Here is a 16589-nt window from a genome sequence, read left to right on the forward strand (position 1 = left end):
ACTCTTAATATCATTAGTGCCAATGTTTACAACAATATCACCTTTTTTTCCCTTAAAAGATGATATCTGCTCTACAATGTCATCAACCTTTGCTTCTGCAGACATACCCTGATCTTGTTCCACCTATCCTTTTTGCACAATATGTTCCCCATTTCCCTGACAATAGAGTCACCAACGACTACTATTTCGTGTGGGACCAGCACATTCTGCCTTGGGGGTTGCCACTATGTTGCGTGATGACCAAGTGCAAGCTCTGGCGTTGATGTGGGCAGCTGAGAGTTTGATTGGGTTCCTCAATTTAGATCCTTCGAGGGCATCCACCCTGTCCTTCAAGCTCTCATATAGGCCCATAACAACACTGAGTTGTTGCCTGATTTCCTCGCACTCCTTACATCGCGCGCACACAAAGACATCCCCCTTGGCAATATCATGTCCCGTACCCGATTCACAAACATCATGCAAGCAGTGCATTTTAAAAGGCTGTGATTCAGAGGACAATTATTCCCCCCCCCCTCAGTTCTCCCCTGAGCCACAGCACTCCCATTAGCTTTAGCCTTTTGCTTTATTGCTCTGGTCTGAGTCATGATACAAAATATAACCCTAAACTTATATCCCAATGCAGTTATAACACTATATATATATATATATATATTTTTTTTTTTTTTTTTTTCAGTATCGAGTATTATCTCAGAATTTAGTTATATAACTTCTGTATCTCCTATGAAGTTATATGTATTAATTAATAATGTTACGTTTGTAAAATCTAAGTCGTTATATGTATTTAGTTAAAAAAGTACAATTTAATTGACAATGAAGTTTAACAAGATTAATAAATTTTATTGATTAATTGATAATACTATACTAAGCTAACAGATTTCTAATACTGTGCTACATCTTTCACTATCTAGTTTTACCTTAAACCTTACACTATCTAGTTCGGGATATACATTGTATCGTATAACAATGGCGGCAAGTTACGAACAGTAAATCTACGTACATTGAGTATTAATTAACTTTCAAAATCACGCTATCTAAATTCAAAATAAACCAAGGAGCTTGACTAGATCTATAAGCTACTTATAGAAAATAATTTAATATAACAATTAAGTCAATAAAATGGCTAAATATAAATAAAAACTTAGCGTTCACCGGAGCTGGTAAAACTTGAAAAACACATGGATTGGATACCCTTACCGATAATTAATATTTTAAAAGTACATCTAATATCCAATTCCTACCATTTTCTTTCCCATTCATCTCACAACTTTTAGAAAACTCAATTTCATGAACTCCAGCTCCACTCAAGTTTCATTCATACAGATCTTTTGATAGATCACTTTCCTTCACATCTGGAACGACCTCAAAAATAATAATGCAAGGTGATGGTTTAGATTGCATACTAAGGGGAAATAATCCAATTCCTTCAAACATGGATCTGAATCAATCAAGTAACTGAGCATCCTTTATGCTATCTACCTCAGCCACCACTGCACTACCTCTACACTTAGATATTTTTCAGCCTTAACCTGTAAAGATTAGAACCAGCATCATTAACAAAGACCTTAATTTTCTAATCTCGAGAAAGCATGACTTGTCTCCCATTTTAACAAACTTTGCAGTCAATGAAATACTATGAGGAGGACCCTTGTTTTTTTTTTTTTTTTTTTTAAAGTACTTTGCTAAAATCTTTTCATGGGTGACACAGCAAAGTAGGAGTCACTCAGACATTGGTTTGCATGTTATCATGACTATTCAGCTTATTCTTGTCAAGATCGAAACTAACAATTTCAGCAATCTGTCAACAGATTTCTAAAGGCTTGTGTTAGACCATTCCAATTGCTACAACTCTCATCTCATTCAATCTCTCTTGACCAACCATGTCTAATGATTGATTATGCCTTCCTAATTGATTGCTCTTTGCACAAAGAGAACTCTATGAGCCCTTGTGTGCAGTCTGTGGGGAAGAAATTCCAAGATTCATGTTCTACCATTCTCATATTCTTTTAGGTTAAACAACTGTTACATTTAATTTGGTGTATCCAAAGGCTACCTATCTCCAAAACAACTTCTAATAACAAAGATCCTTAGCCTGCAATGATCTTTGTTATTATTATATTTGTTATGTAAGACCTCAAATCCAGCTTTTGCCATCTCTAGGAACTGTAACATATCACTATTTACCATACATAAAGCCTCACTAAAAGAAAATATCTATATCCACAGAAAGTTCATGCATATCCACAAATCCTGTTTTTCTCTCTTCTAACACAAACCAAGGTCCTGAAACATCAAATTCCAATCAAAATGCCTCTTAACAAACATCCAAATTCCTTCTTTACACGTCTCACACATATCATTAGTACCATAACCCAATCTCACCTTCTGCTGAGCATTCTATTATTAAATTGCCACTACTAATTACTGTCTTGGACCCCCATCAGTTGCTGGACTTAGTTCCAGTTTCTCACCTTTTACCTAGGCAACACAACACATCTTATGATAGCCTACCAACCTGACCTATTCCAGTACCATTTATCCATAAAATTAATTTCATCATGTGTACCATCTCTGTTATTCTGCAATAAAAGATGGATGAAATCTCTTTATTAACCTCAAAAGTGTCCCACCCATGTCAGTTTCTTTCATGAGTTCCAATAATTTCTCACTAATATCAGGCAAAAATCTATTCCCATTGAGAAACATACCCATGTGTACCAATATCTACTCCATCATTACTTATTTGCTTTGATTTATAATAATAATCTGATCTACTACTACTAGAACTTGTCCATGACTTATCGTTGCTTAATTCTGTAGTTGCCATACTAATTATATTAAAACCTTGTAATATCTTTGACTTATCACAGTTCCAGTTTTCAGTGCTGTAGTGATGGATATAATTTCTCAAAGATAACTGCTCAACAAACTGCTGGACTGTCATCTCTGACAGTCCAGCAACTCTTCTACCCAACTATACCATTTTGAAACACCTTCAAAGTCTTATTTTTAGGATATTAGCCTTTTTTACCTCAAGATTCAAACTGCCCTTCAACTTTATTCTGTACACAGCATGAAGCAGGGTATACCCATTGGTTTATGCTTAACAAAATAATTAATGAAATATTATGACATGTGTACAGTCTCCAGTATACCCAGGTGAGACTGCTGCTTCACTTCAAACTAATGAGGAAGAAGAAAAGATGGATGAATTCATGGAATATGCAATGATCTTGAATTTAAATAAAATCTTATTCTCCTTTGCCAACACCTTTTGAATCTTGAGGTAAAAAAGGCTAATATCCTAAAAATAAGACTTTCAAGGTGTTTCAAATCCTTTTACTAGTAATGGGTTTATATTCCTTGACTTTGAATTTTCTTATGCTATTCAAAGGGCAAATTTCTTATGCTATGACTGCAATACTGTATGACAGTCATTTGCATTAGACAATTGAAAAAGACAGCAGTCAAAAATTACGTAACATTTTAGATAGTAAATCTCCAATCCAAAATCTTAATACAAAACTATCACCACATGTTATTCTATCCAGTACTGTATTTATTTTCAACCTTTATTTGATAAAACTACCTATTTTCTTCCAAAATTCAAGGAGTTTAGTGTCAAACAACATTAACTACAAAATTGCATTTTTTTTTTTCTTGAGACAACTTTGGTTTTACTTTATACAAATAACAATGCATATTATATCACACAGCTGTGTCCCTCTAGTACTGTACAAGTTAATTTAGGCTGTAAGTACATTTCCGGTAAATGAAGAAAATGTCAAATGACTTTTTTTTTTTTTTTTTGTTAACAAGCCAGAAGGTCACGTCGCTTCACTCCCCTCTGACTTGTGTCAAACCTGAATTATACGTTTTTATATTTTAATTTTTAGTGGGAGAAACCCCCCCCCCACATCCCCTTCTAATAATCAAAAGATGTACAAAAATTATATTTTATTATAAATAAATAAATTTTTTCTGTTTATACTCCGGCACGACAACCAAGTCAGTAGAGTTTACAATAAATCGTCAATACAAATATTTATCGTATTTAGTAGTCACGGGCTTGAACCCCAGTCCACTCAAGGAACACGTGCTATGCACTCTCGCTCCTGACCACTGGGCTACGTTATCTAAAAACGAATTAATAACAAAACCATCATTTATATGTTTGATTATAAAAAGAGTTTCGATACTTCCAAAAACATCATGTATTAAATTTCCTGAACTGTGAATATTTTCAGGAATCTCTATTTGATCATTTTCGTCTTTTACCACTGTATAATTATTTACGATTTTTTTTCTTTTTTATCAATGATTGGAGTTTTAGTAGAGCTATCAACAATTCGTGATTCTTTTTTTTTTTTTTTTTTGCTCTTTTCATATCTTTCCTTTCTTAACTGTGAAGCCTTTAACTTATTATAATTGCTTTGTTTTCTTCAATATCAGGATTTTTAAGTGCTGCTTAATACTCTTCGATATCTTTTCTTTTTTTCTCAGCCTTTCTGATACGATCTTTCTCTTTTCTATTACTGCCATTATTAACAACATTGGCGATAGCTGAAGAAACCGTTGAAAAAATTGAATCATTGCCTTGAGACATGTAGAATTCTAAAATTAAAAACACAAAATTAAACCCCACAATTAACAATGGCCGAACTGTCAGCATTGTGTGATGCCATAATGCTACTAAATGCTATCAGGTAATGAGTCCGCTGTGGTATATTCAGCTTAATTTAAGAGTGACATGCCTAGGCTTAGTCTTTGAGACAGACCTATCAATCACTTTGTCGTAGTGTGACGTAATAGCAGTTAGCCTCACCTTGTGGAAAACAAAAAGTGTGCATGTGAAAAAGCATTATTTTCCGAAATATTTTTTTATATACAGATTACAAAAACATCAACTACAAGATGATTTTGTAGTTAACGTTATTTGACACTTAACCCTTGAATTCAGAAGATACTATATCAAAATCCTACAGCCAAAATGTTTAAAGTTCCAGCACCCTCTCCCCCATTATAGAAATGAACTGATGGTGAAAAGGTTTTATCAAGAGGTATGATATTTGAACAATATAAGCACTTCAAAGATGGATATGTATTAATATTAGCCATGTAGTACAAGGAAGCACCACTTTTGCTGCACCAGCCAAAAATAATAATAATAATAAACTAAACTACCCATGTGTTTTCCTCCTCATATTGGTCAGATGGATAGGTCTAACTACCTATTCATCTGACCTTTGAATTTTCTCAGCCTGTCAACAAAAACCACCCATGGAGATAACTTATTCTATTAATTAACAACTTGCAACAACAAAGAAACTTTTTACAATCCAATCCAAACTTCTTACCTCGTAATTTGAATTTATGATCCCTAGTTCTGGAATTACTTTTACCAGTGAAAATTTTACCTTCATTCACTTCATGCTCTGAGCCTTATAGACCTCAATATATATATATAGATACAGGTTATGTAACTTATAGACTTTTCTGTTGATGCAGTAAATTGCATCATCTTCATCATGTGAACTTCTTGTTAAATAACCATGTTAAACATTTCTGTTATGAAAAGGTGAATGTGCTTTAGTTTTTATTAATATAACCCTCAATTTTCTGTATTCAGAAGTGACCCATTTGATGAATGTGGTTGCCTCTACCAGGTATAAAGCAATAGTAAGGTGGCATTTTGAGTCTGCATATAGGTTTGGAAAACCTCAGTATAGGAACACAACTAAAATTAAGGCACTGAACAACATATACGATGGTTGTACTTGCATACAACAGAAATACTCTATTCAGATCATACTAATGGTAATAAAGGTTTGGTTATGATGCTACTAGTAAGAATACAGAGAAATGCAACAAGATTAAGCACAAAGGGTTATTCTCACAGAGAAGACAATGGTGAGATGAAAATTTTGCTTTCGTTTCACTTCCCCCTCTCAGGTAGAATGCCATTTATAAGTTATAACATTTGAAAATGAGTTTTTAAAAATAAACTGAGCACTGATAGTATCCATTCCCTTTCTCAGGCAGTATACATATAGGGAACATAAATTTAAATTAAGAAACCATCTTTCTCACATCTAATAGCAAGAATTTTATACTAAACTGTAGTTAATGCTATGGACTGCTTAAACAGCAGTTGCATGTTATAAACTGCTGATAAAAGGGGGGGATTCAAAATAAGGGGGGGGAACCTGTTCAGCAGCATTATAGCAAGGCTGTAAAATGGCTAGATTGTTTTGTTTCTGTGATCCTGTGAATATTTTATCATTTCTAGTTTGCAGCCATTTTCACAATGATTTACCTATGTAATTAAACTTATAAATTGCTATTAGCATGGAGAAATTAATCTCCTTTCCCATTTTCTTGATTCAAAATTTGAAAAATTTTTACTTTATGGTGATTTCATTAGCAGAAATCCATAACCTGTTGAGATCTATTCTGTTAAGTTGACCAGCAGTATTGATTGTTAAAATACATCCTAAAACACGTTTTAAGGACAGTTTTAAACCCTTAGTTAATTTAGGTGGGGGAGCACACCTTATGGTGCAATAAATAGTCATAAAATTGTTTATGACAGTAATGTAATATATATGTTTGCATAATTTTTGTGATAAATGATACCATTCAGTTACCTTTTATGAATCATATATAATATTCAGGAATATTATAATACTGTTCTCAATGTTATATTTAGCTGCAGATCAAACAAGGGCTATGCAGGAACAGATGTCAGGAGCAGCCATGGCTATGCCTCCTGATCCAAAACAAGCTTTCAAAGTATGTATATGATATTTTCAGGCTATCACAAATAGCACTCTGAAACATCTTTTGAAAGTACCATTTCTTGTAATTCTCCTACAATACCTTTAAAAATTATGCTAGTATTATGCCCTTAGAGTTTGGATGATTTATTCTAAAATAATACTGTAACATTTATATACTTAATAGATATTGTTTTCTATAGAATAAATCCTGTATTTAGATATGATTTTTGGAAATTTTAAAATGGAGAATTTGGTATATTCATCCTTAATCATTTAACTGAAACATTTAACTATACACTTTGATACAAGATATCAACTTATGATTTGGTTTTGTTTTCCATGGTTGGAACCAAGTAGAATTTCATCATAGAGTAAGCAAATGGCCTAGAATAATGCTTCTCAACCAGTAAGGAGTTATGATGTACCAATAAGTTTAAAAGAAAAAAAAAAAAAAAAAAAAAAGACAGCCACACTTTCTGGGACTAATAAGGGGAGTCATCGAGTGGTTACTAGTTTTGGTAAACTCAAAGGAAAACACCAGGACTACCAGGTTGACAAACACTGTTCTAGAGATTTGTTAATTATATAGTATGGTATAAGCCCTCTTATCTGATGTATTAGCAGAGTCAAGTGATGTGCGAAAGCAAGCTTATACAGCATTAATTAAAAAAAAAAAAAAAAAAACACTTCCCACATTACTTTTTGCCCATCCCCTCCAATTTGTCTAGTTCACCCTTAAATTTATTGAAACTGTCCACTTCCACAACAACAGATGCAAGTTTGTTTCAACAATCAACTGCCCACTGGCTAAAGACAAACGGCACATTTGTTCTGCAACTGTGATCAGAGCCAGGGTGAGGTGAACAAGGCTCTTGCCTCAGATTAAAAGCTGAAATGGGTGCCAAAAGAAAGAAAGATTAAATAAATGCCAATGTTGCTATGATTAACAGTAGGGTGCAATTTTTCATTCTTGCCTCAGGTACTAAAATGGCTCTGCACAGCCCTGACTGTGATAATCAGGACCAGTAGTTGGTCAGTTAATCAAAAGTTGGTTAAAGAAGGAAATCGTAAAGTATGCATAGGTGCCCTAAGAATTTTATTTTCCCTTAAAACATATGTATATTTATTTACATAAAATCAGTAAGTTTCATCTGTTTTATATGATGAAATGTTGGTATCTTGTAACACAGTCCATTCAATGTTTTTTATAAACATCACATAATTGATGAATCATGCTATTAGAAGAGGTTTTTTTTGGCTGTTGCATAAGAAATTTTTGCTTCTGGATTTTATTCAATCTCTTCTTATTTATATCCACTTTGTTTCCACGTATGATTTCTGCATCTTTTATTTCATTTTCCAAAAAATCATCATCCATTGTTCAATCCATTATTGTCTGTCTTCTTGATATAATGCACTTCTCGTTGGCATTGAGTTACTAAGCTCAATGCCACAAGCCATGTATTGTATTTTACTGATTTGCTTACTTCTAGCATGAACACAATTACTTTTATACCTCTTCCTGGCATGTGGATAGCAAGTACAATTCATTTTTCCCAAATCCAAAGAGTGGCTGGATACTTTTGGCAGTATAGTGTAGTTCTGACACTTTTGAGCTATTGACAGGCCCCCTCGTTTTTGTAAATGTTTGTCTTGAATCAGTAAGATAAAAGATTAATAAATTAAAAACATTTTTATTATTTTAAGCTTGTAGATTTTTGCCAATTTTTGAAATTGGTCCTCTTTAAGAATTTCAGGTTGCAGTAGACCCCTAATTTCACCGCCTCTTGCTGGGCTTGGCTATTTGTTAGTCAAAACATTATGAAAATTAAACATTTAAATTTAATTAAAAAAACTAAATTTGCAAACAAAGTATTTATTATGCCTTATCTCACTTTGATGTTGGCAAGAATTTTTTTTATTACAGTGTTTTCTTTCAGATTTCAAAAGGTAAAAAAAAAACAGATTCTACATATTTGAAAGTTAAATTTTTTAAAAATTCCAGTTTTAAAGGTGAACCCCTTGTTTTTTTATTATTATTACAGTCGAACCTGGTTATAACAAGCATGGAAATAATGAGATCGCGGTTGTAATGAGCAAAAAGCCATGATGAGTTTAATTTACACTTCTTCCCATACAGTCGCTCAGTTATAATGAGCTTACTACATGGATATACTGTACAAATTTTGTACGAAGAAAAAACCCAGTTCTTCGAATAGACAAAAATGAAAAGGGCAACTTAGCTTTTATGACCACCCACATCAGATTAGCGGCCAGTTTATGACCTTTTGGGGACGGGGCATAGTGAACTAGCAATCCGCTTGTCACATTTACTATCATTTTAAAGTAAAATCAGTTAGAAATGAACCCTTCCTTCAGAAACCAGTCTACTAACAAAAGAAAGTCTCTCTCTCTATTCATGAAAAAGTCAAAATTATTCGTGAGTTAGAATGTGGCGCAAAAAATGAACTGTGTAAAAAGTTTTCTTTGTCCTCTTCAACAGTATTGACATTGTGGAAGAATAAACATGTTTACACATTGGCACTGAAAAAGAACATAACTGGGGGGGGATTTAGAAAGTGCATGGTTACAAACGTCAATGAAGCATTGCATCAATGGTTTACTACACAGAGAAGTGCTGGATTTTCGATAGCTGGTCCAATCTTGAAGGCTCAAGCAGAAAAATTTGCTAAACAATTTGGATGCGATTTTGTATGTAACAGTTGGCTGAACCGATTTAAAAACTGAATACAAGTATATTAATACAAATAATATGTAAGTATATACTATTATTATTTTTTTTTCTCTCTAATATTTCTTTTGTGTTTTGAATCTATCTTTTTATCAAGTTATTGAGAATTAAAAAAATAGGAGGTAGATTTCACTCATCACCATTATAGTGAGTAACAGTTATAATGAAGAAATTTTGTCAGTTCCTTCATGCTCGTTATAACCAAGTTCGACTGTATTTTTTTTATAAAAAGATGGACAAAAATTATGATAGAATGGTAAACGGGAGATGGGCATAGCATTAGTAGAGGTATATGATGCAAGAAAGCAAGCTTATGCAGCATCAGCCAAAAAAAGAAAAAAAAAAAAAAACCTTCCACTTCACCCCTCCATTCGTTCAAAATACCTGTCCAGCTGGGCCTTGAATTTATTTAGGCTGTCAACTTCCACAACAAGGGATGGAAGTCTTCCACCAACTAACTACCTGCTGGCTAAAGGCAAACTTCTGCACATCTATCCTACATCTGTCTTTACTCAATTTGAATTTATGCTCTCTCAGGTGAAAGGGTCAGGTCATTGTATATTGATTATCCCTTGATTGACACCATATGGTGTTAGAATGCTTAGTATATGTCAGTTCTCTTTATGAGAGAGTACTATGAGATTGGTAGAAACAAAATATAATCATTAAAAGCTTTTGGTGTACAATTTTAGTTTGTCTGCATTTCGAGGCATGACCTAACTAATGCATTATATAATGGAACAATGACCTCTGTCTTCCTATTAGTTTTTTTAAATACTACACATCTGTGTAGTATTTAAAAAAACACCATGTTTTTAAAACATCTGTGTAGTATTTAAAAAAACACCACCTATAGCTTGTGTGTACTATTGAGAGAACCTAATGTTGGTTTGTGCAGTAGAACATCAGTTATCCATAATAATTGTCAGACATCTTCCGGATAATCGAACGTAAGGTAAGATTAAACAAGTTCTGTTATAATGTAGTAAGGTAAAAGAAAAAATACTTTAAATATCATGAAAAAAACAAATTTATACATAAAAAATTTGCACTGTATTTTACAATGTATGTTCGGATAGGTATTTTACTGCAAATTTTATGTGGAAAAAAAATTTAAAGTAATTTTTTTTAAATAAATTCAATCATTTTTCGTGACTTTTTTTTTTTTTTTTTTTTTTCTGCTACTAAATCTCTCGAGTTCCTTAAAAATATCAATTTTTATTACACCGAAAGGACAGAATTCATGGGGTTCCTGGGCAACGCCACACTGTCAACCCTCTCACTAGTGGATGAACCCACCGCTTGGCAGATATATAAGTACACTGCATCATTATATTCACATAGATGGTAATTTGATGTCAGTATGGATAAACTTCATGAGTTAACAGACTTTGAAAGAGGGATGATAGTGGGTGCCCAATGCATAGGTCACTCTGTTGCAGAGATGGTGCAGAAATTGCACTATTCCTGTTTGACAGTATCAAGAGTGTATCCAGAATACACCACCATTTCTGGAATAACATCTCATCGTGGACAGTGCTGTGGGCAGAGAAAGGTGGTGGATGAACATGGCCGCCGATATCTGTCTCTTGTTGTTTCGGCCAACCGGAGAGCGACATTAGCACAAATCACTGCTGACTTTAAGGAGGGAGGTGCTAGAAATGAAGCGAGCATTAGCTGCAATAGGTTATGGGAGCCGCCGACCCACCAGAGTCCCATTGCTAACACCATGATACAGTACTCTATGCCTCAACTGGGGGAAAGAACATCAGCACTGGAGCTTGGATTATTGGAGATGGGTCTCCTGGTCTGATGAGTCCAGTTTCAGATTATTTTGAGCTGATGGGAGGGTGTGCATCTGGCAGACACTGCACGAAGCTATGCATCCATCATGTAAACAAGGAACTGTTTGGGCAGGTGGATGGTCGGTAATGGTCTGGGACATGCTCAACTGGCACACATTGAGACCTCTGGTACATCTAGATGAATCCTTGAACTGTCCAGATTACGTGTCCATCCTTGCAGACCATCTGCATCCCTTCATGGTCATTGTGCACCTACAGGGTAATGCTCCTCCCCACAGCTGTGGTGACTAGAACATGGTTTGAAGAGCATTCCATAGATTTTTACCACCATCAAATGGCCTCCCCTTTCACCAGACGTGAACCCTGTGGAGCATCTTTAGGATGCTGTGGAAAAGTTCGTTTGCACTTTGTGGATCCTCCACCCAGGAATGTGATGGAATTATGGACAGCAGTGCAGCAAGCATGGATGGAAATAGTTGTGGAACGCTTTCATGAATTAATGGACTCAATGACTGCCGTTATCCAGGTGAAAAGTGGGCCTATCCATTACTAGGTAGGTATTTCATGCTTTCTGTCCACTGCGTGTATTGCATTCTTCCTGTTTTCTGCCCATTTCAGTGCTGTTTCTTTTCTTTGATATTTTACCTTAAAAAAAATTGAAAAAAATAATAAATCGCACAGTTTTGGGCTGATATTATTCTTACCGAATCTGAAGCTAAACTAAACATAATATGAAATGAAGAGGAAAAATCATGCCATGGAAACTGGGTTCACGGAAGTGAATGACTAAACTATCACTCATGGTTTCCTTATCCAACATTTCATCAGATATATAAAGTAAAAAAAATGAGACAGAAATACTCTTGTAACATAATAAACATTTTGTCTCAAATACTACCATTAATAAAAATAAAAAAAAAGAGAAGAAAAATCAGGCTTTCAAATTATTCCAGATAACCGATGTTCTACTGTATTTTTCATTAGAAAGTAGCTTAGTTTTGTTGCTTCCCAAGTAATAAGATTTTCTGGGATTACTCTTACTTAAACATAAAACTTTTGTCCTATTTTCTGACACAACTTGTTTTTAATTTTGATAGCATACATTATAATAATTATAACAAGCACTGATTGTTTGTAATTTACTTGTCATGGAAGAATGTCTATTATGAAGATGCAAAAATATTTCTCTTTATTTTGCTCATTGTGAAAATTCAGTGTGTTACATATCTTAAATATTTTGTTTTATCAGACATTGCTTGTATGCTAATATATTAATATAAAATATTGCACTACTTTTAGGCTGAATGGGAAGCTCTTGAAATATGTGAGCATCAGTGGGCCCAGAAGAATATTGAAAACGAAATAACTGGTCTCTCACCTTTGTCAGACAGAGCTGAAGGAAATAGAATTGATTAATATTTTGTATGCATGCTAAATTTTAACAACAATGAAAACAAAATTATTTATTGAGTTGTGTTTTAGCATTGTCCTGTGCTTTCTTATTTTTTATTTATTTCATGCATTTCCAATTTTTAAGCAGATTCAAAGCTTAGATTAATTAAATTTATGTATTGTGGTATGAAGTAACTAAAAATGTATAGAAATTTTTGCCATTTGGATATTGTATTTTGTCTGATAATTTCCTCTGACTTGCAGAAATTTGAAATTAAAAAAGGAACTTTCAGATGACAAGTAAGTAAACATAACTGATTTTTTTCCATTATGTTATGTTCGATATACACTAGCTGCCCACTTTATTTTGGCACGCCACAGGGTAACATGGTAGTGGCTATATACATGTAACACGATACTGATGTGCAAATCTGGCTATACATTAAGTGAAGTGGAATGTCCCCAGAAGTAATGATGAAAACACTGTAGATAACATAATGGGTAAGTAATGGAATGCTGCTGGTGGCTGCTTTGAAGGAGGTGTGAGTATTTCCACAATGGTAGAGATTGTTGGTTGTGTGAGGAGAATAATAGCGTGTGTGTGTTGTGTGTGCGCGTGAACACACACACAAGGAATGGCAGACATGAAAATACAAGGAGTCAGCTGTGCTGACTGGTTGTATTTCCATGTGGGTGTATTAGCTGAAAATGAATAATTGATATCCAAGAAGGCAGAGGATGTGCCACAATGGGAGAAAATAACAGTCCAGGGTATAAAAATGTCATTGCAACTACAATAGACTCCTCATTAGCTGGGGTGGTTGGTAAAGAAATTTTTGATGATGGAAACCTTGGGTAATCCACAAAATGAAAGAAAAACTTGTTGCAGAATTATAATTTTGTTTACAATAATGCATTTACATTTAAAATTATATTTATGTACACTATAGCATGGAGAGATTTGATGTAAATTTTAATACAGTATGTGTCCATTATATTTTCTTTTTCCCTTGGTTTGTTTTCCAGTGAATAGTACTACATAAATTTTAGAACATTGTCAGTGAAAGCAGCAGCTCAAGTTTCATGTAAATGAGCGAAAACTGACTAAAGTTGACACTGTAGTATTTTTTCATATTTATTAATGAGCTGAAGGTTTTGTTTAGTAGAAAGAATGATTCTTTATTCATTTTAACATGATAAAAAAAAAATTGAGAATAATTGAACAGTATACTGCAAAATTAAAAGATTACTGAATTATGACTACAGTGAGCTAGTAGGCAGAAAGCAAAGGTGGGAATAAAGTTTCTAAGAAATTCAGTAGTCTTGTAGTAGTGGCATGTGATGCAAGAAAGCAAGTGGATGAGCTTATGCAGCATCAGCCAAATAAAAAAAAAATCACACTATTCTCTCCAAATGCCTGTCCAGTTCTACAGGATCATTACAAAATTGTAAACAAACAACACCTGTAACACATTCCACACATTTCTTTTTGCCACCTGACCTTCCATGAGAATTATAATAATTTGTTTTCTCTTTTTTTTTTTTTATTGCAAAGTCTGACCCCTTACTCTTTTTCCTTTTTTTTTTTTCCCTAAATTGGACCCTTTGTTCCTAGATTGGCTAAACAACTTTTATCATGAATCAGGACTTATATTGTGAAAAGTGTTATGTTGAAAAAATTTCAAAATAATGTATCTTATCTTGTTAATAAATTGTAATAATTTTGTTATAAACAAATGGTAATTTTAAAGCCATGAGCAAAAGTGCATATTCATTTTTCTTGTACCTCATGCAAGCCATATTAGAATCTCATTTAAGATACAAGGGAGAGGGAGAAGATAAAGTTATATAAATTATGAATAGATATGAGTTGCAAATGTAATGAAACAATTTATCAGTATAATAAAACTGAAAGACAGTAATATATATATATATAAAGTGCTGAAATGGTTATTTTCTTATGTTTTTTAAAAAGAATGGAATGTTGCATAGATTATACAGTAAGCTTTGTAAATTCTGGCATATTTTATAAAAATTCAACATTTTATACTCCAGAAATGTTATGACAGCAATCAACAATTTTGATTGTAAGGGCATTTTGGTACGCAGATAGCAAAAGTGTGCCTGGCCAAGTATAACCCCAATTGTTGCATTAATATGCTGTATTAGTTTTTTTTTCTACAGTAGTCTTGAAAGGTTTCTTATTTCATTTTTCAATATTCTGTTTTTTAGTACTTTGAAAATGTAATGCTACACCGTTACATTTTCTAGTTTTATTGTCTGGGGCTATTGTCCCTCCACCACCGACAGAGCTTATGCTAATGATATTTAGAAACTATGTTTATTCATGAATTGACCTGAAGTAACTAATATCATTTTTAATTGAATAATGCCACACAAAGAAGGTGAATCTGCTATGCATTAAAATCTAAATCGCTACTGTGACTGGTTTTAGAACTAAACTTATACTATTTGGCTCCATCATTAGACATCCTCAATTAATAACCTTGTGTCAAGCAGTGAATAAATGTATTTAATTTAAATGAACAGTCAAGTGGTGTGTGAAAGAAAACTTCCAATTCAAACTGAAACTCTCATTACACTCCCTATTACTTCGCTGCACTTGTTTAAATTTGATATATTAATTCACAGCTTGACAAAAGGTCACTAATTGAGACTACCTGTTGTCTGATGATGGAACTAAATAGTTGCAAGACCAGTCACAGTTAGTGCCTTAGAGTTTTTAAAGATAATGGATTTGCTTTCTTTGTGATATTTTTTAACTTGTGGATGAATATATAGTCATTTATAAAGAGCATATGCCTAAGCTCTGTCACCGGAGGGACAGTAGGTCCCAAGACAGTAAAGACAAGAAAACATAACACAGTACAGCATTATTATTTTTTCAGACTGTTTCAATAGCCTGTGTTGAAGTAGTACCCCAATTTATAACTAAATTGTTACAGTACTACTTGCATCCATCATGCTAGCACAAGTATAACTTGTCACTCATTTGTGCTCAAATTCAGCAGAGATTGGAGGCATTCAGAAGTCCCTCAGTAAATTATTCAAAGTTTTGCAGCTCATATAATAAGCAAATCAGCCTGTAAACCTATGTTCACAGATATTAATATACAATAATGAGCTAGATAGTATGAATCAGAACTGTAATACTCAGTACGTTCTACGTTGATATTAATATTTGTAAAATAATAAGAGGAGTTATATAGTATGTAGAACACTTCTGTATGATACTCTCCAGCAATTAAAACGAAAAAATCGAAAACTTGCATTAGAGTAAAAAATAAATAATTAATAAATAATTAAAAACCAATTTAACACAAAAATCAATTTAATGCAATTAAAAATTAAAAACAATTAACGAAAATATTCAAAACGATTTTGCTTCCTGAAGCTTACAACACTTTTCAACCATGTGCCGTGATCACAGGAATGAAAATTACCGAATAGGGTTGAACCTGAAACTTAAATAGTAATTATTTGTCTTTGCGCATGTGCGTAAAGGTCCACGCATCGGAGATCAAATATGGCCGCCGAACATTAACAGAATTCTCATGTAATTTAATTTCTGCAATTAATAGTCACATACAATTACGTTGAAAGAAAATTGCGTTAATTGCAGGAACCGTAGAAATTAAATTACACAAGAATTCTGTTAATGTTCAGCGGTTAATGATATCAGTTACATTTGACACTGATATCAACTCAATGACTACAATAGACTGGATTATCAGCCTTCTAGAGGCTGGAGATTTGCTTTATCCTGTAGCAGAACTACAGGAACCACAGTGCATAGATGTTTTAACAGTGGCTGCAGGAAGGTAAGACTGCTCGTCGAACAGC

The 16589-nt window shown here is 33.6% G+C and overlaps 2 protein-coding genes across 2 annotated transcripts in view; both read left to right on the plus strand.

The window, feature by feature from the left end:
• EMC3 (ER membrane protein complex subunit 3) overlaps positions 1-12927 on the plus strand; it is a 56879-nt gene extending 43952 nt beyond the window's left edge. The window contains exons 6-7 of the mRNA XM_090385389.1: positions 6707-6789; positions 12633-12927. Coding sequence (XP_090241515.1) covers positions 6707-6789; positions 12633-12749 — 200 coding nt within the window. The 3' untranslated portion in view covers positions 12750-12927. The remainder of the gene's footprint in view (positions 1-6706; positions 6790-12632) is intronic.
• Positions 12928-16418: 3491 nt separating this feature from the next.
• The window catches only part of LOC150078203 (uncharacterized), an 82368-nt gene continuing 82197 nt past the window's right edge, over positions 16419-16589 (plus strand). Inside the window, exon 1 of the mRNA XM_090384489.1 lies at positions 16419-16567. Within this exon, the coding sequence (XP_090240615.1) occupies positions 16419-16567 (149 nt within the window). The remainder of the gene's footprint in view (positions 16568-16589) is intronic.

The sequence above is a fragment of the Mastigoproctus giganteus genome, chromosome 11 (assembly GCF_048544385.1).
Source record: "Mastigoproctus giganteus isolate SK-2022 chromosome 11, ASM4854438v1, whole genome shotgun sequence".
NCBI classification, from domain to species: domain Eukaryota; kingdom Metazoa; phylum Arthropoda; class Arachnida; order Uropygi; family Thelyphonidae; genus Mastigoproctus; species Mastigoproctus giganteus.